The 22,468-nt window shown below is 41.7% G+C and overlaps 1 protein-coding gene across 1 annotated transcript; it reads right to left on the minus strand.

Moving 5' to 3' along the window:
- Positions 1-237: 237 nt before the first annotated feature.
- Positions 238-13,251, minus strand: LOC125519841 (protein CELLULOSE SYNTHASE INTERACTIVE 1). The gene is made up of 8 exons (XM_048684617.1): positions 12,984-13,251; positions 12,464-12,596; positions 11,112-11,167; positions 6,404-9,452; positions 2,394-4,932; positions 1,621-2,075; positions 767-883; positions 238-658 (listed from the first exon to the last, which is right to left on the minus strand). The coding sequence occupies exons 2-8, from the start codon at positions 12,515-12,517 to the stop codon at positions 518-520; spliced, it is 6,411 nt and encodes a 2,136-aa protein (XP_048540574.1). The 5' UTR covers positions 12,518-12,596; positions 12,984-13,251; the 3' UTR covers positions 238-517.
- Positions 13,252-22,468: the final 9,217 nt, after the last annotated feature.

Raw genomic sequence — 22,468 nt, forward strand, 5'->3', positions numbered from 1 at the left:
AGATTTGCTATCTGGTCATCCACCATTAGGGAGCACTTGTCGTCCACAGATGCAGAGGATGATGCCAATCCTTCAGCCAGGCATTCAGACACTGGAACCACGGCCATCAACAAACCGAATCCGACCAACTCCGATTCGGTTTCGTTCCGCAAACCAAGCAACTGGATGACCCAAAAAATTGGACACTCTCCCTCTTGTGCCACTTGAATCCCCAACAACCAAACACACCCAGTTCCCTTGCTTCCAAGCATGCATTGCCTTACAAAGATTATACAAAAGAAAAAATCCCGTCGAAAAAATAATGAATCGGTCGGTCCATTACAATCAGTACAAAAAACAACTGATCTCATCTGTTTTTATCTCACAAAAAGGTACAACAACAAAAAACAACTTTCTCTGCCGGCTATTTACACTGATGCACAAACAGGGTAACATTTAGCAGAGGATATGGAACAAGAAAGCCACTCGTAACTTTATGTATTTTAACTTACACGGGCGCCTAATTCTGTAGATGCTGTCATTTGTTCGACCATTGGAATTCGATTTCCAGGTTCCTATTCGGACCGCTTTTGCTCTCCGGCAGCAGGGTGTACTCTCCGGCGACTGACCCCAGCATGACGACCCGGTCGATCTGGATCGTCACCTTGCCAAACGATTTCTGCAACAACAGGCAGGGAGATTGAGGATGCAAATACAGTGACGCGAGAAACAGCAGCAAAAGGATATGAAGTGATAAATATGATGCATGTATATCACATTTCAGTACCTTTCCGAATTTGCTGTTGTTTTTGCAAGAGATATGAAGCTTCTGACCCTTGGGAGGGCTGTCAAAAGCCCATGCAAAGGCCTCGTCCCATTCAGGTGACTCACCAGTCGAGACAATCTGCGTACAGTATCATGTGATTCAGGTCAATTAACTTTGTTACACTGTGTGCATGTGCGCACTTGGTTAAGTGCAAAAAGAAGCTCAAAACCAAATATACCTATATACAGCATCATTAAGAAAATAAACTAGCAAATATTCATGCTTCAAGTTAAGCACCAAATGCAGGCATTACAATTAGGAGTTATTGCAATTTCTGCTGTTAATGGTAACACTGGAGACTGATGTACCGTATTTCAATGCTCCGGTGTCTAGCAGTAGCGGTAAAATACAGCCCCTATGTTCTACTCCCTCCGTCCCATAATATAAGAGCGTTTTTGACACTAGTGCAGTGTCAAAAACGCTCTTATATTATGGGACGGAGGGAGTACTATTCACTACAGCATAGTGCTTTTGCATCAGGGTACCGTATGTACAGGACTAGCAAGCCCCTGATAGGACTAGATACCGGAGGTTTACCAAGAAATATCTCTCTTCCAAACATCAGAGGCTAAAATAAATACTTGGAAGCACCACAGCACAAGAACTGATAGGATCCTAATTAACCCTTTGATATGGACTGTCGAACTATGATCTTGCTAATAGATCATAGAAGTGCACATAAAAACAAATAAATAAGAAAAAGGTAAACAATATTAACTGCAGGCATAGCAATTATTTATTGCCAGCATGGAAGTACTAAATTGTGCTATGGACTTATATCCCTAAAATGAGATGCACAAACAATATAGACATACCTTTGTCAGCCTTGCTGGATTATTTCCAAGAGTAAGCTTGCAGAATGCACTAGCATTTCCCACTGATTGCCTCAGATTGTTGCCACGCTTTATAGTAACTGTAAGTGTCCCAGGCAAGCACTGAAGTAGCAACTCTGCCTTCTCTTGAAACCGTGGTGGGCCAGACTGTATCAAGTACTGAAGTAGAGGAATAGCCTCTGACGCAGCAACTGATTGAGCTTTAAATACTTCTGCTGGGCAAGCCGTCCATGCTTGTCTTAGCAGATATAGTGAATCCAGTGCTGCTTCTTGAGTTGCTTCAGAACCAGTTTTAAGGGATGTTACAAGATGCGGAATACATATTGTAGCAGGTTCAGTGACTCTCAGACGAGGGAAATTGCTAAGTAAAGCATTAAGTGCTTTAAGATACTCCTCATTAGCACTCCCAGATGCCCATATATCCTTCTCAATTGAAGCTGCATACAAAGCACCATCATCAGGTACATAAACTCTGCGTAGAAAAATAAAACCACATTCCAGGATGCCAGAAATAAATTGTTCTTACAACTAGAAAATAAGAGTTAAAAACAATGCCTATTTTGTGTAGAGAACCACTAAAATATAATACTATCTTTTTTTCAAACACGTTGCTTCGCTTTGCTATATACTATCATTTTGTTTGACTTATTAATATTGAAGGTAAACTTTGACTTATATAGCATGAAAGGCACTGAAACACAACAAGTGACTAATGCAAGTGATCCAACACAAACAAGAAGGGGGTACTGCTTTACCTGTTATAACTCTGACTGTTTCACTCGTGGCATACTCTTGGATGGTGTGGTTGTTGAACAGAAGTTTGACAAACATTGCTGCCTGAACAGAAGTATCAGGATTGCTTGAACTGATAAGGTCCAGCAAGACCTGGACGCCACCAGATTCTGCAACTGCTCTTTTATTTGCTCGGCTGTACATGACTAGATTCTGCAAGGCACAAATGGCTACCACTTTCATCTCTTCGGTTGGCTGGTCTTCAAGAAGATTGACCAGAGCACGGCATGCTGCGACGGCATCAGTAGAACGAGCAAGACCTTCATTTTGGAAAAGATCTCCAAGAGCAAGAGCAGCAAGCAATCTTCCCTGTTGAGACTGCGTCTGTGGATCCAGAAGGTACATGGATAAAGGTGCAATAGCATTTTTAGCAGCCTTCGCCTCCCTTATTCTTATGTTGTTCAGCAATGCCTCAATGAGTCTTGCAGCAGCTTCCTCACACTGATGACTCCTCAAGAGATCCAGAAGAGCTTCTACAGCACCACTCTCAGCCATTGCTTCTGCACTTGTTGAATCATCACTCTCCAATACAAGCAGGGCATTCAGTGCACCCACAACGGTACTTTCAGTCCCTGATCTGAGCAACTGCACTAGTACCGCAACAGGAACCTCAAGGAAAAACTCGGTACTGTACTGCAAAATGCTAGACAGGACAGCTGCTGCAGATTCCCATACAACATGAGGCAAAGGAGGATCAGATTGCAGCAGCACCTTGGACAACTCAAACACACCACCCTCCTTTGCAATTGTATTTGGCCAGGCTAATGCAAGATTAGCAAGAGCTTTTATAGCTCTCTGCTGTAAATTTGGCAAACCTGATGAGAGAATTTGAATGAGGGCAGGGATGGATTGCTCTGCTACTGTATCCTTCTGGAGGTGTTCTTCCAGGAGAAGATGAGATAGGAGCTCCGCAGCCAATTGTTGCACAGCTGGTGGAGATGAATTCAGTAAAGTAATGACTGGCTCAATTGTTTGGCGGGGTGTCAAGTTGTAATCAGCTCGGCATTCAGGATGCTCCAAAATATTGACAAGAACCTGCAAAGTGCTATACTGCCCCTCAGGACCAGTATCTGCCTTTGATAGCAGAGAGAAAAGAGGCTGTACTACTTTGGCTGCAGATGGGCCTTTTGCTATGCTAGCATTATTTGTCAAAATCCGAAGCATTTCCGCCAATGCAGTGCAAAGAAAATCTGGAGCATCATGAAGAATATCAAGAATGCTCTCAATTACACCAGCTTTAACCATTTCCAATTTGCAAGCCGGCCTATCTTTTCCAATCTTCACCAAAGCTCTGGCAACTGCCTCATGAAGCATGAAATTTTTGCCAAACAAAAGCCCAACAAGAGGAACGACTGCCCCATGCGCTGCCACTAATTCAGCGAGTTGTTCATCATCTAGGAGCTTATCCAGTGCACGGACTACAGAAAGCTGGGCCGGGTTAGCTTCACTAACCAGTAAACCGACCAAAGGTTCCACACAACGGGCTGCAGCCATTGTAGAGCGGATCCTTGTATTTGCAAACAGAACACCGCACAGTTCAGCGGAATCACCTTTCAACTCAGCTGAACAATCTGAGGACAGAATCCGGCACAGAACATCCACTGCGTTCATCTCAACATCGGCAACTGCAAGTGCTCTTGACGGATTGTCACAAAGCAGTCTAACAAGTGCTGATATGGCTGCATGCTGCTCCCTCTCCATGCCAGTACTCAGAACTTCTACAAGCGGCTGAATAGCCTGTCGAGCTGACTCACTGTTCCTGACATGGTCTGCACAAAACAAACTTTCTAATGCCTTTGCCGCGCTATAGCGTGAATTTCTTCCTCCTAGACGAAGGACTGCCACAAGTTGGTTTACAGTACCAAGTGCTGATTCATGTTGCCTTATTTCCGCACAACTAAAAAGAATGCCCAACAACTCAGTTGTAGCTTCTTCTGTTGCGTCTTGTGGGCTAAGTGATAGGTATTTGGTAAGTGCTTCTAGGATTCCAACTTCAGCCATCAGCAGCATGTTTGGAACACAATCAACAGCCAATTGTGTCAAAAGACCCAATGCCAAGAAAGGAGCACCAGGTCTTTCTGGAATGGGTTTAAGTAGATCAACAAGAAGAGGAATGGATTTTCTGGAAGTTGAACCAACCCTGATATCATCAACTCTGAATAGCCTTTCCAGCGTAGTTTCATCAGGATTAGGCACCAACATGAATTCCTCTGATAACTCTAAGAGATCAGCTATATCAACATTAGCACATCCAAGCAAAGATATAAGTCCGGTGGCTGCTCCAGAATTAGCAACGGCCAGAAGAGTTCCTCTGCTACCGTTACTAACCAGACTTGCCAAAGCTTGTGCAGCAAAGTACCTGTATGCTGGCTCGTCTGACCTTAACAAGTTTGAGAGCACAGGAATTGAATGGGATGCTGAATTAGATCGATTGACCTCTCTTTCTTGAAATAGCAATGCAAGAAGTAAGGCACAGACCCATGCGGTATTATCTTCTTCACCCTGATAAAAGCATAAAGATACATTACGAGCAGTCCCAGAAATTGAAAGGAAAACAAAAACTTAACAAGCTATGAGCAACAAGACAATGCATTATGTGTACATAAAAACTAGCAAATGAATAATTTAAGTTTTATTAGATAATTTGCGGTGGATCTTTCCTCGTCAAAATGAAAAATTTAGGGAACTGAACTAGTCAGCTGCAGCGCAATATAATGCCAAAAAATTAACACAGACAAAAATGAATACCATGAGAACTTCCAAATGCCAATCATGATGTCCAACCAAAAGAATCACAATGTAAAGTTACTTTTGATTATATCTAATTTTGAAGTATGTGAGGCATTAAAGGGTGTAAACTATCTTTCGATGTGAATACCAAAATAAGTCTTCTATCTGATAAGAATTTGGAGACCAGTGCAGGAGTAAGATATACGATGGGTCTCCAGAAGTAGTATCAGACAAGTCTCAAAAGCAAAATACCAAACAGAACTTATCATGTCTAATCGAGCACAGAATTTTATTATCGTTATGTTGTATGGAGAACTCAGTGACATAGCTATGCTATCCAAATAGAACCTGAGAGTTGATTCAGTTGATCGTGTACTTCACAACGCAAGTATGGTCGAAGATACCACAAATCTTTTCTTTTGAGTGTCAATTCAGTTAGTTGCTACAATTCAAGTTTTGAATATTTGGACACAACGAAACGAATGCAAGTTCAAAAAGAAACCCCAAATAAAATAGATGGCAAAGACAACTACCTTAGAAAATTAGAACTCCTCAACAATGGTTCATACTGTTGCGAACTGAAGTGACTAAATGTGCCAGGGGATATGTGATTGGTTCGGTATGGCTTAAAGCCCATCTCAGAAGAAGAATGGGAGAACCGATTGGTTTTGGAAATATCCATTTAAAGGAAGCGCTTCATTTCTGTTAACTTTTCATTAGCTCTTTTGTTTAGTCATGCCAGGTTATGTAGGCCTTTGGTTCCTCTGGAACCTTTATACAAAATAATGTGCATTACAATGAAGAGTAACAAAAAGGACAAACATGGGATCGTATGCACAGGCAATGATTGTGCCAAGGAAACACTAATCCCTGGAATTGTGAAGATGAATCAACACAAGCTAATGTTTCATGGAAAAGTATGAAACTTTACTCAAGGCACTGAGACTTAGCAGGTGATAATTAAATCAATGTTCCTTATAGCTGTACAATAGATTGAATGGTAGAAATCAGCTAGGTACGAAGTGATCCATCCAATCTAGAATAAGTTATTGCCTACCTAAAACCTAAAGATTATTCAGTCTATAAGCAAATTTAGGAGCAAAATTCAAAAACAAAGAAGCTCTGAATGTAAACTGTGTATGTAATGCAAGATAATGAAGTGTGTAAGAGATAATAACATTCACATACCAACTGGCATATGTACAAAGAATAAGGGAAAATGGAATAACTAGCATCCACATACCACATATAGAAATGCATTTTGAGAAATCTTCTCAGTGAGCATTTGAACTGCTCCAGCTTCTAGAATTTCTGCTCTTGTTTTGTCATCATGGCGAGCAAAGACAGCAAGTAGCCAGAGTGGAATCATGTTACCCGAGATAACAGCAGTGTGGGGCACCATTTCAGCATCACTGCTATTTTCTTTTGAGTGCCTGGAAATTTTAATGTCTGCTATACTTTCACCATCTCCATTTTCAGAAGGTAAGTTTGCTGTATTGATCATACCAACTAGAGAATGAATTAGCTGAATGTACAAGCTTGAATCACTCAGTATCTCAATCTGCTTTTGACAATGCTCTTTTGCTGCACAAACAAGAAGAGCACATCCACCAACTTTAACTTTCAGAAGGTTAGAACCAATGACCCGCCGTGCTGCTGATGATATGCAACCTGGGATTTCAGAAACCAAACCACCCACAACATCATGTTGGTCCAAACAGAGCCTTGACAAAACTTCTATGGCTTTATCTTGCAAGGCGGGTACTGCATCAGCTACACAAGAAACAAGGGGAAGTATGGTGTGGGGATTTTCTGCAAGAGCTGTCCAGGGAGCCTTGGTATGCCCACTTGACACCTTCGATCTTGATAATAGCACCAGTGCATCAAGAACTTCTGATGTTGCCGAAGCATCACCATCAGCAGCTTCCAAGAGACCAGCTAGAGCAAGGACAGCACCAGAGCGATTAATAGTATCTGAGATAGCTTGGTTAATGGGTCGGCACTGCAACAGGCGAGCTATTGCTGCTGCTCCATGAATTCTTCCATCAAGAGTACCCTCCTTAAGAACACGAGTTATAGGGAACATAATTTCTTCAAAAGATACCAGCGCAGACAATTCATGATCAAGAAAAAGGTTTGCCAAAGCTCGGGTTGCTTGCTCTGCTACTTCAAGAACTGTTGAACTTGCAAGTGAGACTAGTGGAGCAAGTGCATCACGTCCAACTGCAGCAACCTCCTTATTTTGCTTGACCGAAAGAAAAATGGCAGCAAGGCAACATGAGGCCTCCATTAGTATTCTGTCGGACTGCACGTCAATCAGTTTCATGACTGACCAAAGTGTCTTCACTGCAATATGTGTTTCTCGCAAGTCTTTGCGGCAATGGAATAGACCAGCAAGAGCAGATGCTGATGTAGCCTGAGTTTCTTCTTTTGGGGAGCTTAGAATTTTGATCATTGTCTCAACTGCATCATTTGCAGCACTTCCTTCATGCAGAATATCATTAAGTGGTGCAACAGAAAGCAAGCTTTTCAAAGCATCAAGAACATAAATTTTTGATTCAGGCTGTTCACTTGTCAACAGAGCAGATAACTGACTAATAGTTCCAGTATCTGACTTGTGAATGAGATGATTCAGTGTTTTGGATGCTATCTCTTTGCCGTTGTCACTTCCGTTTTTGAGAAGCCATAGCAAAGCAGGAACTGCATCAGCACTTTCAACACATGCTCGTATGTCTTCACTGTGATTGCATAAATTGCCAATGATGGTTGCTGAATCTTCTTTAGCTTTCGGAGAACCAGTTTCTAATATTTGAACAAGAGGAGGTATACCACCAGCAGCAGTGATAGCCCATTTGCACTCATCATTCTCCTTTGACAGAAGAGCGAGCAGAGCAACAGCACATTCCTGCTGCTGTTCTGAGGATAGACCAAGTAAGGAAATCAATAGCTGAACACCCTCACGGCCTTGCAGAGCTTGCCATAAATCACAATCTTTCTTGCAGAGAGCAAAGAGTGATGTCATCAGGTCATCTTGCACCTCAGTGCCTGCCATGGTTATCAAACCAACAAGCAAACGTTTTGCATCAGAATCTGCAAGCGTCTTGCAGAGAACTGGGTTACTATACAAGCTGGCCAAAGCTTCAATTACACGCTCCTGTACAAGGAAGGGCGCCTTAGGCTTGAACTGTTTCATTAATGTCTTCTCAATGACCAGAGGGTCTGATGCACTGATTGATTCTGCATTTATGTCATATATCATCAACGCTGAGGCTAATGCACCAAGAGTGTCAGCAATCTGTGCAGAGGAAGAGCATGATTCAAGACTTTCACCGAGGCTTGAGATTACATAAGATAAACCACCAGAAATATTTGCTAATGCACACATCGCATTTTCTTGCAGTGCTTGGGCAGATTCTCCGTGCATGAACTCTTTTGATGGAGCAATAGTAGCATTTATAAGAGCAGGAATCCCATTAGAACTAGCTACCTCACGCCGAGCTTCTTTACTCTGCGCAGAAAGGGATTTCAGAGCACCAGCAGCTTCTGCTCTAATAGATGTTTCATTACCAGGACCAAGCAACTTTAGGAGCTGTTTTGTTGTTTCTCCTGATAAAACTTTTGAACAAACTGATGAGTCTTCCATCATTAAGGCCCCAAGAAGATTGCACACATTTGCTAGGGTATTTGTCTGTCCAGAACCAATCAGCTTTATAAGTATATCAACTCCACCACATCGCACAGTTGACGACCAAAACCCCTCTGTGCTTTTTGACAAGTTCTTCAGTGCTCCGGTTAGCAGGCCATCCACCAAACTCTCATTCTTGAGGCTAACTTTGAGTTGCTCCCACAGTACTGGGACAACATTTTCTGTTGAGAATATCTTTGAACCAACATGATCCCTTATCCCACCTTGAGAAACAGCATAAATTGTTTTGGCAGCTGCAGTCTGACTTTCAGCTGACTTGGACCTGAGAAGAGCAAGCAATGGAGGGATGCAACCACCAAGCAGAACCTTCACCCTTAGCTCCTCTTCCTTGCAAAGAGAACCAAGAACAGTAGCAGACAGCATCTTAATTCCAGATGAGCCAGATCTGAGGAGAGAAACAAGTATTGGAACAGCTTGTGAATGTGATGCAACAGCTCCAAATGCAGTATCACGTGTTTGAACAAGATCCAATAACTGCTTCAATGAGCTTTCTTTTTCTTGAGTGGACGAAGAACTCTGCCGCAACTGCTCAATACAATGAGCAACACTTGAAAGTGTCTCCTCATCCTCCATATTGACTCGGTTCCTGCAATTACATATGATCAGACTTAGTTCTAGTGTCCAATACTTCACAATGATTTTGATGTGGTATAATTTACAAGAGCATAGTAGTTTATCAAAAGTTCACAGCTAAGATACTACTTCATCTGATCCAAAATGTATTCAAGATGATACTCTGACCATCAATTTCTTTATAAAAATGTCGCCTCACAGAGAAATAATTATATAAGTGCATTTCATGATAAATCTAGTGATATCAATTTGATGTTTTGGATGCTGGTGATTCTTTTCTTATAGATGGTCAAATCCACATGGCATTTTCATTAAACAGGTGTACCAGATGATTTATAAATGTTGTGTGATCTTCTGCCAAGATGACTTTGCTTAATGGCTTAACGCAATGGTCAACAAACTTAAGACAGCCTGCAAGCAACGGTGCTTGGCTGTTTCCCACGCTCTCCCATAGCTCTTGCATCTATGTATTTGTCGTTTTAGGTTTAGATTACCCCCTCTTTGTGTTTATCGCTCAGTTGTCTATGCAGTTCTCCTGCATGATTTGGAAAAAAAAAGGTTATGTGATCTCTTGATTCTAACATGTTTCCTGGAATGCCCATTGGCTGCTGCACGTTATTTTGCTTTGATCTTGATCTGTTAGTTTGATTAGGAATTTATCCCTTTAAAAAATGTTCAAGTTAGATTTGAGTTTGAGATTGAGTTACTCTTAAGTGACAAGTCAATGCGTTTGCATTTTTACTTATGAGATCAAGGAAGAAGGAATAGTTAGAATTTTGCTCATGAAAAAACTTCTCTCCCATATGTGATCAATTTCTCCATATTCAAGTATCTCATTTCCTTCGAGATGCACTATCCCTGCCCTTTACTCTCTCATGAGGTAAAAAAAGAACTCGGCCAACCGGCACTAGCATCCATGGGATTTTAATTCAAAAGAAACTACAAGGAGCACACTCCGCGGAGGCGAAGCCTTGGACCTGGGTAGACTAGGCATGCACTCCCGTTCTAGGCGACTGAGCAACGCTCAAGTTCCTCTCTTTCTGAAGTAAGGACAGGTTCAAAAAAAATCCAAATTCAATCCCTGCCTTTGAATATAAAATTGCAGGACTTATTTAAATCTATAATAGCACCTTATTACAATTGCAGTATCACAAATCAAATAACCAATGCAATTGTGTATCTAAATTTAGGTGTAGGTGTTGACTTTTCTTGCTTTCATAATTTCTTACACATCCAAGTAATGTTAAAAACCAGGGCATCAGATAACTTTTATTTAGGGGTCATTTTATTTGGAGCAGAAATTTATTGAGTTGCAGGGTAGTTGTTATAGACTATTAATTTCCACCTCCCTACTAGTTTGGTTGACATATAAGTCACTTCTAAAAACATATCCCTTAAGGGAACAAAATGGACATTTTAGTAGTCATGTCTTTTTCCCATTTGATATTCAGGAATTCTAAGATCACCTTGTGACGATTTTACAGTTGTTATATTGCATGATGTTGTATGAAAGAAAAGTCCAAGAGATGCAACAGAGACATATCAAACAGAAAAACAATAAGAGAAGGTAAGGGTAGTGAAAATGTTGTTGTGGTAAATCACATTTCATCAATCCTATAACTACGAGCATTTTGCACTACAGAGTACAAACCAAGAGAGAATCACAACTTACTTGCCCATTCTCATGACCGAGACAGGAGTTGGTGGCTCTGAATCTTGAACCTTATCCTGTTAATAGCCAAGCAGGAGTGATTAGCATTAAAGACTCCAAGACATAGTTTTTTGAACTTTACATGAGCTGATAGCATTGCATTGCACAAAATGTTGAACACCATAAGTACTAGATTCAAATGAAGGCTTTTGAACATCAAATAATCATTACAATACTTTAAAATGTACAAAATTACAACAGTGGATACAATTTAATGACTCCAAAACATAGGTCGGGTGTTCAAACTGATGATCATGTTGTCAGGTCAATCCCATATTTTCCTCAAAGTGCAAGCAAGACTGAAAACAATCATCATTCTTGCAGTATGATAAATCACTGTTCTCTAGTACGTGAAGTCTCAAGAATATGTATCTAGTTGATGGAAATCACATGGTTATGGACAGTTCAGAAAGAACTATAGAAGCAATTATGAAAAAAATATGTAGTGATAACAACACCATTGAAGTTTCATGACAAGCACTTTATCAGGACTCCCTCTAATCACACAGAAGCATAACAGAATTTTCTATGGCATGACTCCATTCACTTTTGCAAGTTCCAGAATAACATCTCCAGATTATAGTTGGTCAAATTACTTACATGGCGTGACTTAATACACAAAAAGCTAAGATGGAACAAGATAAAAGTTAGGGAAATCCACAGAGATGAAGAAACAAAAAGGCGTGTATTGTCCATCAAACATAGGTCCACACAAAAATGAACTTGAGATTCAGTACATCAAGACCAGGCAAAAGATGCGGCAACAAAACTCCAGCCATTCAATCAGTGCATCTTTTACACGCTTTTGCTTCATCCAAAATAGCTACATGCCTACGGCACAAGAAAGCTTTCCAATGCCTATAAATGCCAAAAGTTCACACAATATAAGCATATGGACTTATTGAGCCCATTTTTCACCATCACCCGAGTGAACATGCATGGCCCAGACCAGAAGAAATGAAGAATGCTACTGCCACTAATGCCAAATGAAGGTAACAGCTTCCTAGCTCCCTGATCTCAAGATAGACATCGCGCAAACTATTGTCTGTCGACAGTAAAAGTCGACATTCCTAGTTGAAAGGAACCCCCAAAGCATAAAATTCGACGGATACGATGCCCAAGGATGGACCTGTATCAAGAAGGCTGACAAATGACAACCGATCTCACTCTCAAAGAGTATCCTTATCCCACTACTTCACTATTTAATCACGGAAGCGAAGATTGCAGTTGAAGAAAGACTCTGAAAGCGACAGGCTGCCTGCCAGTGTCTAGTACTCAGAACCACGACGTCCAGCAGCAAGAGGGGCACCTACCAGATCTGCGCCGCCGTTGGTTCCATTGAACCTCCACGCTAATGCCGCCGCCATGTTAGGTGTCTTCCGTGGCCTCCTCGAGCCGAGCAGATCAGGCTACCCGCTTCTTCCTCACTGCCTCCGAGCTCTCAACCTGAAACCGACAGTAAAAGAGAAGAAAACAAAAAACGGCTGCGTCAGATCCACCCAGTGAAGAGAAATCCCATTCGGCACTGAACTATGCCGGATTTCGCCTCTGGCGTAGCTGACCACCGGCGCGCGGCCCCAGATCTAGCCGCGGACGGACGCGGCAGCTACCGCCGACAGGCGGATCACCGACACTCCCAATTTCCCACACCAGCTCCCACGAATCGCCTCATTGGACGCTAATTAGCCCGCGAATCCCTCGAGCGACCAGCTAGATCACGCGCCCTCGCGCGCAATCCCGGAGCTCGACTGGAGCAGCACGCCACTGGTACCCGCCACAGCCGGAATCACCGCGGAAGAAAAACCAAAGGAGAGTCGGAAGATTGTCGCAAACCTCTCATGGAAGCGGCGCGAGATTTTCGCGAGGAATCTCCGGGGGTTCGCCGGCCTTCCTGCTGCTACGCCGGCAGTGCAGATCCAGTGGGGAGGGGGGCGCCGCCCATGCACAGGCAGACGAAAGAGAGAGAGGCGTCGTCTGTTACGCTCTCGTCTCTTTTCCCTCTCGTGGCGCGGAATTTTATTATTAACGCTAATTATCGGGGGCCTAAAAGGGAGCCGCAATTTATATAGCCAGTGAGTGAGCGCCCCTCTTCTCTTCTTCCCGGCGCAGCGCAGCGACCTACCGCCGACAGTGGCTGGCAGTGGGAGCGAGCAACTCGGTTTGGAGCTCTGTAGTCTGTACTGGCGCTCTTGCACCAACACCCTTGGCCTGTTTCCTATTTACAGGAAAAAGGACCAAGTTTTATTTTTTTGTTTGCACATTCAGGAATTCTCGGATAAATACTCCCTCCGTCCCAAAATTCTTGTCTTAGATTTGTCTAAATACGGATATATCAAGCCATATTTTAATATTAGATGTATCCATATCTAGATAAATCTCAGACAAAAATTTTGGGACGGCGTTGCAGAAATTTCAGAGGTAATTGTTGTACAAAAGTGATTATAAAATTTTGGCCCTATGAAAAGAAATACTTTGCTCAGGGTGAGCTTAACAGCTCAAGCTAGATTTTATAGGTAACCATACTTCCATCAAAAGAGGTAGCAAAGGGTACTGCATAAGATGTCTAGATTCCAAAGGGTGTATATGCAATGTTTTGATTATTCTAATTTAAGCTGTGTCGATTGGACTAAACAAAACGGATTGTAAGCTGGTAGAGGTACGGCGTTTGTTGATTAGTGCCAGTCTGCATGGGCTGGAGGGGTTTTGTCTTGCGGAGCCAAGAAAATCAACAGGTAGGGTAGGGTAGGGTAGGAGGGGAGAGGTATCCGCCAACTTGTGCATAGCTGTAAAACTAGTGGAGGGTGTTTTCGTACCATCCCCTTTCTTCAGCAGAGCATCTGCACGAGCTGATTAGTTTGCGTCAGTCACCACGCCTATTTTCTTCCCTTCATTTGTGGCGCGCCGTTTTCCATTTGTATGGAACTTCATTATTTTCCACGAATTGGGCGTTAGATATGGTTTTACGTGAGTATGGAACATGCCGTCGGGTAGTCAGCTCTGTTATATAGTACGGCTGTTGTTACATTGTGTTTGGCATTGCGGTGGGTCTGATTTTGGTATAGTCTAAAATCCCATTTGGCCACAGAAAAATAGAAAAAGTCTCTAATTGTGTGCTGAGTGTACTGTTCTTGGTTTGGTGTATGGGGCGTTATTTAAGCTACGTTCTGGTTTGCGGTACAAAACACTAAATTGTGCAGACACTCCCACGGCAGCGGCTTGCCGTGACAAGTTCATACAAACAACTCAGTTGAGCTTGATGTTGAGGCTGTGGAACTGTGATGTATGTACTGATCTTTTTGATAGTCTGATCTGAAATGTTACCCTTAAAATAGATGGATCCAAACCGGATATTCAATTTGGTGCCCAGGCACATCCGCACCCGATGAACAGTAAATTCAAAAAATACTAAAAAATTCAAATAACTTTGAAATATTTTAGGTGGAAGATATTCCAACCCGTAATGTTCATGCCAAATTTCAGCTTGTTCGTACATCTGATGAGCTCATGGAAAGAAGACAAAATCGTTCAAAACAGTAGATGAACAGTAAACTTTCTTATAGCCCCAAAAAATATCTTTTCTGTTGAGAGCTACTGAAATGTCCAAACTTCACGAAATTTGGCACGGACTTCACGCACACGAGCATCTAGCATCACGAAAAAATAGAATTTTTTGAATTTATTTACTATTTCAAATGAATTTATTGTTCACCTCGGGTGCACACCCGAGAGCCAAAACACCGCGTCCGATCGAAATATACAAACGAGAAAAAATAACCAAAACATGGTTGGTCCAGTGCACTTAAATTATCATAAGTTATCATGTATGAATAGTTGATTCTATAAATTAGTATCATCTTTGATGGATTCATATGAATTTACAATAGAAGTGTAATTCATTTGAATTTACAATAAAAGTGTAATGAATTATCAGTTACCTAGCATAACGCTATTGGAAAATAAAAGGTTAAGTTATGCATCATTCATTATCTTGCACAGACAATGCATATTTTTGTGAATAGACCCGCTGAAATAGCGATCAGGCATATGACTTAAGAAAAATAATCCCCACATGAAAAAAGATATTCATAAATGATAGAGTTAAAGAATAACTCCTACAAAATCATCATTGTTGATGATTATTAATTTTATCGAACTAACACTTAACAATGTGATGTCTGACCAATAAATCATTCTTTATTAAGAATATAATCAATAAATGATGACCTGGGTGGTATTTTAAAAATTCCACCAAATTGCGGGAGGGAGTCGAATGACTTTTTTTGATCTAATTCAACTTGTCTATATATGGAACATTTCTCTGTTAAATGTTACTCGCCACGGTACTTTGTGATAATATAGTTTTCCAATTAGTTTTTTATGGTCTTTTATTTTGAAAAAACAATAGTTATTTTATTCGTGTTATAGTTCCCTGTAAAAATAAATAAATTAAACATTTATACTAAAATTTTATACTTATTTATGACAAAATCCATTTAATTATTGACGTGTATTGTCTGCGACATAGTTATACAAGTCAACTCATATGATAATGTTGCTAAATTTTAATAATAATGTTTTGTGCTACAATTGTACTTTCTTGTTGTTGTTGAAATGAGCATGCACTATGCCAAATTTGAAAATTGTCATTAATAAAAAATTGCATTGTTTTTTGGTTTTTTCTTTCATTACATTTCTCTTCATAGGTTTGTGATAATCACATGATAAAATGTATATATCTCTGTGAGACATATATATCATGTTAAAGATTTCTAAAACTTATGGTCTCAGAAATATCTTGATCGTAGATTCTAGAGTATATAAAGTGTCTTTGAGGAGCCTGTTACCGTATCATTAATGTGTTGCTTTACCTTTTTGGGTCAATGTATCTCACATGTTACAAACATATTAAATAATCAACTAATACATGTACGGGTTGCATATTCGGTACTTCAATAAAATCATTGTACCTAAGACAGCCTTCAATATAACACATGTGGCATCCATCAGAGATAGGCTAACAATCTAGCTAAACTAATTGCCACATGTCAAAATATCATTTTCTCTTGGTGGTGCAAGCTATTAATTTCTAGTGTGGGCTTACTCATGCAAATTGTATGTTTTTATGTTGATCTTTGGCTCAACGTCTCTATTATTTTCAAGTGTTTATTAGGCACCGTCACTTGCAAAGGACCTCCTCCTACATAACATCATAGCTGCATCAGGATTGTCAAGGTGTTGTCACTGACATCAACACGAGTATGAAGGGCATTACCAACAAGGTGGTTGAAGAGATCAAGGAGACTATGAAAGATTTTGCTTCAGTTACTTTTGTGCATGAAGGGCGGCTATCCAATATGAAAGCACGTTACTTAGCTAAATATGATTTACATCTTGATGAGGGTCGCCATTTTTGGCTTGTAAACCCTCATGATCCTAAGATTATTCCTCTAGACTTGATTATTGAATAATGTAAAGCATGTTTACCCCTAAAAAGTGTTTATTAGTCTCTTGGACATAGTAACTAAAGTACTCCCTCCGTCCCATAATACAAGATGTTTTTGCAAGCCAGCTTGCAAAAACATCTTATACTGTAAGACGGAGGGAGTATATTATACTATAGATGCATACCAGTGGTGTAATTCACGGTTAAATCGAGTTGAATATACTAGTTTTCTCTTGTGGGAATCCAATTAACGTATTTGGTGGTACTTTCATTGCCATGATTGATTATTAAAAGTCATGCTAGTTCATACGCTTATTTGTTTATTTATTTGAACAAGAGGTTGAAGTAGGCTTGCTGAAACCACTTGCTTTTTTTATCCTTTGTAGGCATTTTCCAAATCCCCTAGAACTCCATATTTGAGTGAGCAACAAACCGATTCAGTGCTCCTTCTTTTGCATCCATGGTGACGGAGAACGAGGGGACAAGATGCGAGTTGCACCCGACCCGCCGCTCCGTAGCGCGCTCCGTAGCTTATGGAAGGAGAGGACGTTGAATCTTTCTTCCTACTCTATTGGCCACCACGGACACTGAGAGAAAGCAACATATCATGACGCCAATCCGACACAACATGACACCAAACGGCTTGAGGGCAATCCTAAACTAGACCTAAATCTCACCCTAACGTCTACCGCGAGAACCCTGTTGGGGAACGTAGTAATTTCAAAAAATTTCCTACGCACACGCAAGATCATGGTGATGCACAGCAACGAGAGGGGAGAGTGTTGTCTACGTACCCTCGTAGACCGGAAGCGGAAGCGTTATAACAACGCGGTTGATATAGTCGTACGTCTTCACGGCCCGACTGATCAGCATCGAAACTACGACACCTCGGAGTTTTTGCACACGTTCAGCTCGATGACGATCCCCGGACTCTGATCCAGCAAAGTGTCGGGGATGAGTTCCGTCAGCACGATGGCGTGGTGACGATCTTGATGTTCTACCGTCACAGGGCTTTGCCTAAGCACCGCTACAATATTATCGAGGATTATGGTGGAGGGGGGCACCGCACACGGCTAAGAGATCAATGATCAATTGTTGTGTCTCTAGGGTGCCCCCTGCCCCCGTATATAAAGGAGTGGAGGAGGGGCCGGCCAAGGAGGGTGGCGCGCCCAAGGGGGGGGAGTCCAACTCCCACCGGTATTGTCCCAATCTTACCCGGAACCTTTCCGGTGTCCAAATATAGCCGTCCAATATATCGATCTTTATGTCTCGATCATTTCGAGACTCCTCGTCAAGTCCGTGATCACATCCGGGACTCCGAACAACCTTTGGTACATCAAAATATATAAACTCATAATGAAACTGTCATCGTAACGTTAAGCGTGCGGACCCTACGGGTTCGAGAACAATGTAGACATGATCGAGACACGTCTCCGGTCAATAACCAATAGCGGAACCTGGATGCTCATATTGGCTCCTACATATTCTACGAAGATCTTTATCGGTCAGACCGCATAACAACATACGTTGTTCCCTTTGTCATCGGTATGTTACTTGCCCGAGATTCGATCGTCGGTATCTCAATACCTAGTTCAATCTCGTTACCGGCAAGTCTCTTTACTCATTCCATAATACATCATCTTGCAACTAACTTATTAGTTGCATTGCTTGCAAGGCTTAAGTGATGTGTATTACCGAGAGGGCCCAGAGATACCTCTCCGACAATCGGAGCGACAAATCCTAATCTCGAAATACGCCAACCCAACATGTACCTTTGGAGACACCTGTAGAGCACCTTTATAATCACCCAGTTACGTTGTGACGTTTGGTAGCACACAAAGTGTTCCTCCGGTAAACGGGAGTTGCATAATCTCATAGTCATAGGACCATGTATAAGTCATGAAGAAAGCAATAGCAACATACTAAACGATCGGGTGCTAAGCTAATGGAATGGGTCATGTCAATCACATCATTCTCCTAATGATGTGATCCCGTTAATCAAATGACAACTCATGTCTATGCTTAGGAAACATAACCATCTTCGATTAACGAGCTAGTCAAGTAGAGGCATACTAGTGACACTTTGTTTGTCTATGTATTCACACAAGTATTACGTTTCCGGTTAATACAATTCTACCATGAATAATAAACATTTATCATGATATAAGGAAATAAATAATAACTTTATTATTGCCTCTAGGGCATATTTCCTTCAGTCTCCCACTTGCACTAGAGTCAATAATCTAGTTCACATCGTCATGTGATTTAATACCAATAGTTCACATCACCATGTGATTAACACCCATAGTTCACATCGACATGTGACCAACACCCAAAGGGTTTACTAGAGTCAATAATCTAGTTCACATCGCTATGTGATTAACACCCAAAGAGTACTAAGGTGTGATTATGTTTTGCTTGTGAGAGAAGTTTAGTCAACGGATCTGCCACATTCAGATCCGTAAGTATTTTGCAAATTTCTATGTCAACAATGCTCTGCACGGAGCTACTCTAGCTAATTGCTCCCACTTTCAATATGTATCCAGATTGAGATTTAGAGTCATCTGGATCAGTGTCAAAATTTGCATCGACGTAACCCTTTACGACGAACCTTTTGTCACTTCCATAATCGAGAAACATATCCTTATTCTGTTGGGTTTCGTAATAATTTCAAAAAATTTCCTACGCACACGCAAGATCATGGTGATGCATAGCAACGAGAGGGGGAGAGTGTGATCTACGTACCCTTGTAGATCAACAACGGAAGCGTTTGGTTGATGTAGGCGTACGTCTCCACGGCCCGACCGATCAAGCACCGAAACTACGGCACCTCCGAGTTCTAGCACACGTTCAGCTCAATGACGATCCCCGGACTCCGATCCAGCAAAGTGTCGGGGAAGAGTTCCGTCAGCACGGCGGCATGGTGACGATCTTGATGTACTACTGTCGCAGGGCTTCGCCTAAGCACCGCTACAATATTATCGAGGACTATGGTGGAAGGGGGCACCGCACACGGCTAAGAATATGATCACGTGGATCAACTTGTGTCTCTAGGGGTGCCCCTGCCTCCGTATATAAAGGTTCAAGGGAGGGGGGCCGGCCGGCCAAGGTGTGGCGCGCCAGGAGGAGTCCTACTCCTTCTGGGAGTAGGACTCCCCCCTTTCCTAGTTGGAATAGGATTCGTGGAGGGGGAAAGAGGAGAGAGAGGAGGAAGGGGGGCCGGCCCCCTCTCCTTGTCCAATTCGGACCAAGGGAATGATGTGATCCCTGTTAATCAAATGACAACTCTTTTGTCCATGGTTAGGAAACATAACCATCTTTGATTAACGAGCTAGTCAAGTAGAGGCATACTAGTGACACTCTGTTTGTCTATGTATTCACACATGTATTATGTTTCCGGTTAATACAATTCTAGCATGAATAATAAATTTATCATGATATAAGGAAATAAATAATAACTTTATTATTGCCTCTAGGGCATATTTCCTTCAGTCTCCCACTTGCACTAGAGTCAATAATCTAGATTACACAGTAATGATTCTAACACCCATGGAGCCTTGGTGCTGATCATGTTTTGCTCGTGGAAGAGGCTTAGTCAATGGGTCTGCAACATTCAGATCCGTATGTATCTTGCAAATCTCTATGTCTCCCACCTGGACTAGATCCCGGATGGAATTGAAGCGTCTCTTGATGTGCTTGGTTCTCTTGTGAAATCTGGATTCCTTCGCCAAGGCAATTGCACCAGTATTGTCACAAAAGATTTTCATTGGACCCGATGCACTAGGTATGACACCTAGATCGGATATGAACTCCTTCATCCAGACTCCTTCATTTGCTGCTTCCGAAGCAGCTATGTATTCCGCTTCACATGTAGATCCCGCACGACGCTTTGTTTAGAACTGCACCAACTGACAGCTCCACCGTTTAATGCAGGCAAGAACCCTTTCTTTGCTTGATCCATTTTGAACTTCTTCAAAATCTTGTCAAGGTATGTGCTTTGTGAAAGTCCAATTAAACGTTCTTGATCTATCTCTATAGATCTTTATGCCTAATATGTAAGCAGCTTCACCGAGGTCTTTCATTGAAAAACTCTTATCAAGTATCCCTTTATGCTATCCAGAAATTCTATATCATTCCGATCAGTAATATGTCATCCACACATATAATATCAGAAATGCTACAGAGCTCCACTCACTTTCTTGTAAATACAGGCTTCTCAAAAGTCTGTATAAAACAAATGCTTTGATAACACTATCAAAAGCGTTTATTCCAACTCCGAGAGGCTTGCACTAGTCCATAAATGGATCGCTGGAGCTTGCACACCTTTTGTTAGCTCCCTTTGGGATCGACAAAACTTCCGGTTGCATCATATACAACTCTTCTTCAGAAATCCAATTCAGGAATGCAGTTTTGACACCCATCTGCCAATTTCATAATCATTAAAATGGCGGGGCAATTGCTAACATGATTCGGACAGACTTAAGCATCGCTACGGGTGAAGAAGGTCTCATCATAGTCAATCCCTTGAACTTGCCTGAAACCCTTTTGCGACAAGTCCGAGCTTTTGTAGACAGTATATTACATCGGCGTCAGTCCTTCTTCTTGAAGATCCATTTATTCTCATTTTGCTTGCCGATCATTGGGCAAGGTCAACCAGGTCCACACTTTTGTTCTCATACATGGATCCCATCTCAGATTTCATGCTTCAAGCCATTTTGCGGAATCTGGGCTCACCATCGCTTCTTCATAGTTCGTAGGTTCATCATGATCTAGTAGCATGACTTCCAGAACAGGATTACCGTACCACTCTGGTGCGGATCTTACTCTGGTTGATCTACGAGGTTCAGTAGTATCTTGTTCTGAAGTTTCATGATCATTAATCATTAGGCTTCCTCACTAATTGTGTAGGGGTCATAGAAACAGTTTTCTGTGGATGCACTACTTTCCATAAGGGAGGCAGGTACAGTTACCTCGGTCAAGTTCTACTTTCCTCCCACTCACTTCTTTCAGAGAAACTCCTTCTCTAGAAAGTTTCCGACTTAGCAACAAAGTCTTGCCTTCGATCTGTGATAGAAGGTGTATCAATAGTCTCCTTTGGATATCCCTATGAAGACACATTTCTCCGATTTGGGTTCGAGCTTTTATCAAGGTTGAAGCTTTTTCACATAAGCATCGCAGCCCCAAACTTTTCAGAAACGACAACTTTGGTTTCTGCCACCATAGTTCATAAGGGCGTCGTCTCAACGGATTTTGATTGGTGCCCTATTTAAACGTAAATGCGGCGTCTCCAAAGCATAACCCCAAAACGATAGCGGTAAATCAGTAAGAGACATCATAGATCGCACCATATCTAGTAAAGTACGATTACGACGTTCGGCACCACACCATTACGCTGTGGTGTTTCCGGGTGGCATGAGTTGGCGAAACTATTCGCATTGGTTTCAATGTACACCAAAACTCGTAACTCAAATATTCTCCCCACGATCAGATCATAGAAACTTTATTTTCTGTTACGATGATTTTCACTTCAACTCTGAAATCTTTGAACTTTTCAAAATGTCTAGACTTATGTTTCATTAAGTAGATATACCCATATCTGCTTAAGTCAATCTGTGAAGGTGAGAAAATAACGATATCCGCCACGAGCCTCAATATTTCATCGGACCACATACATCTGTATGGTATGATTTCCAACAAATCTATTTGCTTCTCTCCATAGTACCGGAGAACGGCGTTTTTAGTCATCTTGCCCATGAGGCATGGTTTGCAAGTACCAAGTGATTTCATAATCAAGTGCTCCAAAAGTCCATCCAGTATGGAGTTTCTTCATGCGCTTTACAACCGATATGACCTAAACGGGCAAGTGGCCACAAAT

Source organism: Triticum urartu, chromosome 7, assembly GCF_003073215.2.
Source record: "Triticum urartu cultivar G1812 chromosome 7, Tu2.1, whole genome shotgun sequence".
Classification (NCBI taxonomy): Eukaryota; Viridiplantae; Streptophyta; class Magnoliopsida; order Poales; family Poaceae; genus Triticum; species Triticum urartu.